Source organism: Aegilops tauschii, chromosome 6, assembly GCF_002575655.3.
Source record: "Aegilops tauschii subsp. strangulata cultivar AL8/78 chromosome 6, Aet v6.0, whole genome shotgun sequence".
Classification (NCBI taxonomy): Eukaryota; Viridiplantae; Streptophyta; class Magnoliopsida; order Poales; family Poaceae; genus Aegilops; species Aegilops tauschii.
The window spans coordinates 336,029,841-336,037,243 of record NC_053040.3 but is presented as its reverse complement, the minus strand read 5'-3'; the positions used below and the strand labels follow the sequence as shown (position 1 = coordinate 336,037,243).

Here is a 7,403-nt window from a genome sequence, read left to right as displayed (position 1 = left end):
ATCTAGCAGTGCAAGAGGACGATGAAGCTTCTGCTGGCCCGATGCACTAAACTGCAAAGCTAACCTCCAAGCAATCCGTTCATCCCAGGACGTGGATGTATACAAGAGTAGTATATCCACAGGAACAACCAGCAAGAGCTCCATGTCCAGCCCGCCTGCCTAGGTCCAGCCAGCACTATCTCTGTGCACTCCTCCGTCGCGGATATGGAGTGCAGGCAGAGGCATGGATCGCCGCCGCCATCCCCTGTCGTACAGGTCTGCACAACGCCAAGCAGACCAATGCCACCGTGTAATAGAACCACTGCCACACATGTCCGTTGCAACACGCCCAAGCACCCATCGCCACGCCGATCCGTCTATGCCAGATCCGATCACCAACGCCGCTGTGCCGCCGCTGCTGTCCACGAGAAGCTCGCCGCCGTGCCAAGAGCCACCCATGTCGTGAGCAAAGTCCCCGCCGCCGCCGTAGGCCGCATGGCTTCACCTGCGGCGTCCTCCGACGGCGGCGAAGAGGAGGAACAGGAGATTTGTGGTGGCGGTGACTAGGGTTTCACGCTGCCTCTCGAGTCACCCACCAGGGGGAGGATATTATGTATGGATTCGATGGGCCTGCATGCCACCCCGTTCATGTTTGTGTTGCGCATGTAAAAAGTGGTAGGTCCTACGCATTTTAATTACTATGGTTACTAGATAGGCATAACGTGGCCCTGTCCAAAACCAAGCATTCCAACACAGGCATGCGAAGGAGTCAAATTCGTGTTTAACTATAATATAGGTCCCATGTATCACTGTCAAAGCAGCTACGAAATGGGTCTAGTACTCCCCGTTTCTTTTTAGTCTGCATATAAGATTTGGTCAAAGTTAAACTTTAATAAACTTTGTAGAAAAAAATTCAACATCTATAATACTAAAGCTATATGGTATGAAAATCAATTTCATGATGCATCTAACAATATTGATTTCATATTATGAATCTTGATATTTTTTTCTATAAACTTAGTCAAAGTTAACAAAGTTTGAATTTGACCAAGTCTTATATGCAGACTAAAAAGAAACGGAGAGAGTACTTTTTTTTGAAGTAAAACATCCTCTTTATTTATTAGTAACAATGGTTACATCGTCTATAAGAAAATTTACAATATCGTTCATAGGTTCCTCAAACCAATCCCTTGTCTCAGAAAATTTAGCTACTCTAGCAATTTCATGAGCTACTTTATTTGCCTTTCTATTACAATGTTCAAATCTAACTAACAGAAAATCACAAGCCATAAAATAACAATCATCAAACACAGCTGCCGCCGCTCCCATTGTATGTCCTCCATTATTCATTGTGTCAATTACTTTCATATTGTCGGAGTTAACAACAAGTCGGTTGCTTCCCGCCTTTTGTGCAAGTAATATGCCAAAACGTAGTGCCATGGCTTCCGCTGTTAAAACATCTGCACACCAATCTATCTTCCAATTCCCTCCAACAATAAATCTTCATCTCTAAGTACAGATCCCGCTGTGCCTCTAAGCATGTCTTGATCGAAAGAAGCATCGACATTTAATTTCACAAAACCTAGGGGTCTCGTTCATCCCTCTATTCTATTTGTTGCCTTGGAGGATTGGGCAATAACATAGTTTGTCGTTATAGCACGGGCTCCCATCAAAATTTGGTATGCATCTTGGGTCTTTCCCAGATGGACTAGCGAACGTCTTTCCCACCATAAATACCAGGCTGTTATAGCGACCAGTTCGCGAACATTCTGTATGCCCACTGTAGATAGCTCGTGTTCTGGCATAAGAAGTAGAAATTCGAGTACTGCCTCTCCCGCACGATCGACCGCGCAAGCTTTTTTAATGGCTTCGTGCAATCCCACTTTCTCCCACACCTCTTTTGACTTTTGACACAAAAATAATAAGTGTTTAGTATCTTCATGCCCGTTCGAACATGATGGGCAGGTGGGCGAAACTTTCATGTGTCTATTAGCAAGTGTAACACGACAAGGGGGGTTCCGTGTAAGGTACGCCAAATAAAGATCTTCACTTTTGCTGGACAAGATAATTTCCAAATCTTGCTCCAAATAGTATTGACATTTATTCCTCCCATAGCATTTGAGTGTTGCAATTTCCTCCCATGTCGTGTTTTCCATTCCTTCAGATAAGCCGCCATTCTTTGTAAAACTCCAAGCTATGAAATCCGACATGTTATACATGGGGAGGGGGATCGCAAGCACCCTCTGGACATCAATTGGCCACAACGTTTGTCCTACCAAATCTTTCATCCCAACAATTGTTGATTGGATCTATAAGATCAGCAACTTTTGTTAGAAGCTGCCCTCTTCTAGGAGTGATAATTTTCCTATTGCCCCCATTCGGGATCCATGCATCTCTCCAAATATCAATATCATGTTCATTACCAACTCTCCAAATATAACCATTTTTGAGAGAATCCACTCCAGCCATAATGCTTTGCCAAGTGAAAGAAGATCCTTTTCTCCGACTCGCATCCATTAAATCTCCATCCGGAAAATACTTAGCTCTCAAAATGGTGGCACATAGGAAATCCGGATGATCAAGCAGGCGCCACGCTTGTTTGGCTAACAAGGCCAAATTGAAACAATGTATGTCTCGAAAACCCATTCCTCCTTGGTCTTTTGGTACACACATCTTCCACCATGCCATCCAATGCATTTTCTTCTGATTGTCTTCGTCACCCCACAAAAAATACGACATCGCGTCAATGATTTCTTTGCATATTTTTTTTAAAAATTTAAAGACGGACATTGCATAAGTTTTTTTTTTGGGGGAACATTGCATAAGTTGGGATAGTTTGTACAACCGATTTGAGAAAGATTTCCTTTCCTCCTGCTGATAGCAGCTTTTCCTTCCAACCACTGATTTTCATAACAATTCAATCTATTAAAAAACGGAGAGAGTACTTACTAGCAAGCAGAGGCGTTAATGAAGGCTACAGCTTGTCTAGACCAATACAGAAATTTGTGAATTTATCAATGTCTTTGGTAATTTTATACGTGTAGCTATTGAATGTCCGACGTTGATGTGCGACGTGGGCCTCTTCATCATATAGCGAGAGCAATCGACAACTAACTACCCGGAGTGTCGCCCTTATCTTGATTTTTATGGAGAGAAATGCGTTCGGACGAAAAGAAAAAATCAATAGAGAACACACGGGGAAAAAAATCATTTATAAGAGGCGCGGGGACGCCACGCTCCCGCATTGTCGCCACTCGCTCCGTCCGTCGGGGAAACCAGCACCAGCAGCGCCAGCGAGAGGGGAACAGGGGAGAGGGGAAGAGGGGCTGAGGGCCGGAGGCGATGGGGCTGGGCGTGAGGGCGGCGCCGTTCACGTACGTGGCGCACGCGCTGGCCGTGGTGGCCGCCGCCATGGTGCTGTACTGGTGCATCCACTTCCGCGGCGGCCTCGCCTTCGAAGCCGCCAACAAGAACCTCATCTTCAACGTGAGAACCACCTGTTCCCTCTTCTCTGGTTGCAGACGATTTTAGATTCTGCCTTTTTGTTTTGTTCCCTAGAGGAAAAGAAAAGGCGAAACCGCACCGATTTGGGCTGTGGCCTGTGGGGGTAGGTACGCTGGCTTCACGAAAGAGGAAGGTAGCGCCAAGATAACCGTCGTGTCCGCGCGATTTAGAAAAGCGTCTGATTGAATTTTTGCTGCGGGCGTCGGCTTGGAGATTAGATGATGCTTAGCTCTAGTCATGGTTGTATTACTTGTGATAACAACAACTTCTGTTTGCGCTATATATGTATCGATAGTTGAGCAAAAAATTTAAGCCAATCTGAACAAAATGGACACGCACGTCATTGCGTCCGTGTGCTTGGGCCTTCTGTTGTGCTGATGCACATCGATTGTACTCCAAATTTCAACCACACGTTTCTGTCAGGGTCATTAGCTGACTGCTCTCTAACGCATCTGAAAATGTCTAGTAAGTGTTAGTGTCTGCCATGTCTGTTTCAGTTAAAAAAACATCCAGGCCTCCGAGTTAATTGCAGAAGGAGATGTCTATAATAAACCAATAACCGTTGCCCTTTGTTTTCCCCAACTCTTGACATGGATTTCAAAGACTCCCTCAGTGAGAGGTGGAGCTTCAGAATTACTTGTGCTCCCTGCTGTTTGTAACAGTTTTTAGGATAATAATTTGCTTTATATTTAGCAATTTCGAGAATATTTTTAATGTTGGATATTACAGGTTCATCCCGTTCTTATGTTGATTGGCTTTATTATTCTTGGCAGTGAAGGTAATGCTGAAAATTCCTCCACTTTTCTGCCTCGTGGTTTTTCTTTTGTTTGTAAGATTTTGTCCATTTTGGCAGCTATAATGGTATACAAGGTACTACCTACGGTGAACCATGATACAACTAAATTGATCCATCTAATACTCCATGCGATTGCGCTCGTGCTCGGTGCGGTCGGGATATACTGTGCTTTCAAGAATCACAATGAAACTGGAATTGCTAACCTTTACAGTCTGCATTCTTGGCTTGGAATAGGAACAATTTCTCTATATGGTATTCAGGTAAGACTTTTTCGACTTCCGTTATCATTGCAATTCTCTATTCCATTTATCAACCTGATTCATTTGATCACATTGGTTTTACGTATTTGTAAATGAATGTAGTTTCTAACCTTTTATGAGTCCGCTGACACAGTTCACTTACAGTAGAACAGGCAGACAATATTTTAAGCATTTAATAAAATTTTAGTATCGGATTATTCTAAAAAAGTACGCATAGGTAAGACTATGGATAATTTATATGGGCGAATCTATATTCTTTTAAAATATGTTATCAATATAATTGACCCATATACTTCATGCTTGTATTTTTATGCTATTACTAATCAGATTGGTTGCGGAAAAATGGATTAGTTTAGAGCTGATGCATACCAAAGAAATAGTTGAAGGCCAAAGAATTCGAAAAATTGTTTTAATTGAGTTTTGATGAGTGCTCTTTAATTTGCGTTATGTGTCACAGTGGATATTTGGATTCTTGGCCTTCTTCTTCCCCAAGGCTGCGCCAAATGTGAGGAAGAGTGCTCTTCCTTGGCACGCACTACTTGGGATCTTCGTTTACATTTTAGCCCTGGCAACGGCAGAACTTGGGTTTCTGGAGAAGCTCACCTTCCTCCAAAGCTCAGGCATCGATAAATATGGACCAGAGTCATTTCTGGTGAACTTCACGGCATTGGTTGTTGTGCTATTTGGTGCCTCTGTTGTTGTAGCTGTTGTTGCTCCAGCTCGCCTTGAAGAGCCACAGGGTTACGCTCCCATCCCAGAAAACTAGTATGTGTGAAGTGTACTGTATACACAAAAATTCACAAAGTTTGCTCTCACCATAGTGCTTCGATACCAGGATCTCTCCGATTTGAAAATAAATGATCTGATAAGAAAATGTTGTGCATCTTCTGTGTATATGTAAATACATACAGCCATACAGGTACATATTGTTCTTCCATGTATCATGTATAACTGAAACATCTATGTAAGCAGCTATTTTACAAATTACATATTTTTCGTGATCTGATGAGTTTTATTGTATTCTACTTCTATATTTTTGTTGCTGCTGTTCTATAAATATAGCTGAGTTAACCTGTGCTTCAGAAGCAAGTACATAAACTGCCGAACAAAAAGAGAGATGCTACTTAGTTTCCTTGGCAGATTGAACTACTTGTTTGCTCATGGTAATGTTGTTCATGGTGACAAATGCAAGATCAAAATTTCATCGTCCCTTATTATTCACCACATAGCTACAGATTAGGAAACAATCCAATCAAGAAACAGCTAGATCAAGTGGTACGGGACAAATTTCACAAAGCAAAGTCAGCAAAGGGGATCAACAAAATCTTAGAAATCTCAGCATTTACGGTGAAAACTAACCGCAAGTCGCCGATGTAAAATTCATTAGTGGCTGCAAGCACCAATTGACGGCCACTCGGTCGATGGTCGCCGTTGAACCCACCGAGCCCATCGCAGATCACCACTTTTTTTAGTGCTGCAGTCTCACCCATCAATCGAACGCAAAACTGCAACAAATATTATTATTTTGAACTTCTGCAACAAATATACATATCAACACACAACATATGGGTCAAAAGAATCGCAAAAAAGCCCAACAAGACAAATAAAACAAGAACCCACAAAGACACGAACAGTCTGGTCACTCAAACGAACGACGGATATTTCTCAGGAAAAAAAACATCCACAAATGATGCAGTCGGAGCTAAGATTAGCAAACAAACCCAACGCTTAACTCCCTGGCTGAGATTTAACTACTTCTCGGTCAACTAAGGTTAAGTAAACTAATTCTCTTTTCTCCAAAAATAAATAAATAAACTAATTCTCAGTTGACTCAGGAAAATGTAGAAAATATTTCATAAATTTCAAGCAACAGTGAAACGTGCAGTTTTTTCAGCTTCTATTCATCATCCCTTGTTCCTCTTCGTGACTCCCTTCGCATCCCACCTCTAGTGGTCTGTTAGCGAACTTCCTCCCATGCACAAGCTAGCTTGGTTTTTTAGAAGCTTTCTCGTAGTAAGATGATTGGTGTCTGATGGTTGATGTTGTATTTCACAAACAAAAAGTTGTTTTGTTCGCTTCATTTCTTTTTTCTCATTTTTCTCTGACTAGGCGTATTTTGGTCTTGTATGACTTTATTCTTTGCCAATGTGATCATTTGTGTGTGTGTGTTGGTGTTGATTATACGCACCCTAGTCATGCAGAGTCAGATATGCATGTGTTCATTGTGTTTGTATTACGAGTCAATAAAATCGCATTTTATCAGGGGGAAAAAGGCATAAACCAGTCCCTTCCAGATAAAAACTGTCATAGGCCACAACTTCCTTGTAAGGGTAAAATAAGGTCAATAAAATAAAAGGCGCTCTTTTATGAAAAAGAAATGCACAAGCCAACCCTTCTTTTTTTCCTAGTAAAAACTGACACAACCTCAAAACTTCCTGGTGAATGGTAAACATAATCGTTTATATATAAATAGCTAGCCCCCACGGATTTATTTCCACCTCTTCATGCAACATGCATGGCAAAAGACCCACCTCAACGCATGCAACCATGCATAAGAAAAAGCCCACCTCAACATGCAAACATGAAAAAAAAGTCATTCTACTATACTATTTATTATATTTTAATAAAAAATATTGCTACACAATAATCAAACACAATGAATCATATGCATTTGCAATTTTAGCTCTCATATCTTACTTCAAATATTCATGTTCCATACTGTTAGATAAACAGCAACTAGTATTCACTGAGGGTCAAAGGCCATTACATATACATGTGTAGTAAAGTGCAGGAAACCCCTTATACAATGGGGATATACCGAAAAGGGACTATACACATCTAACACCCCCCCTCAAACTCATGGT

The 7,403-nt window shown here is 41.7% G+C and overlaps 1 protein-coding gene across 1 annotated transcript; it reads left to right on the top strand.

Moving 5' to 3' along the window:
* The first annotated feature begins 3,143 nt into the window (after positions 1–3,143).
* LOC109753829 (probable ascorbate-specific transmembrane electron transporter 1) lies at positions 3,144–5,541 on the top strand. Its single transcript, XM_020312755.4, has 4 exons — positions 3,144–3,465; positions 4,213–4,261; positions 4,337–4,539; positions 4,997–5,541. The coding sequence occupies exons 1-4, from the start codon at positions 3,322–3,324 to the stop codon at positions 5,303–5,305; spliced, it is 705 nt and encodes a 234-aa protein (XP_020168344.1). The 5' UTR covers positions 3,144–3,321; the 3' UTR covers positions 5,306–5,541.
* The last annotated feature ends 1,862 nt before the right edge of the window (positions 5,542–7,403 follow it).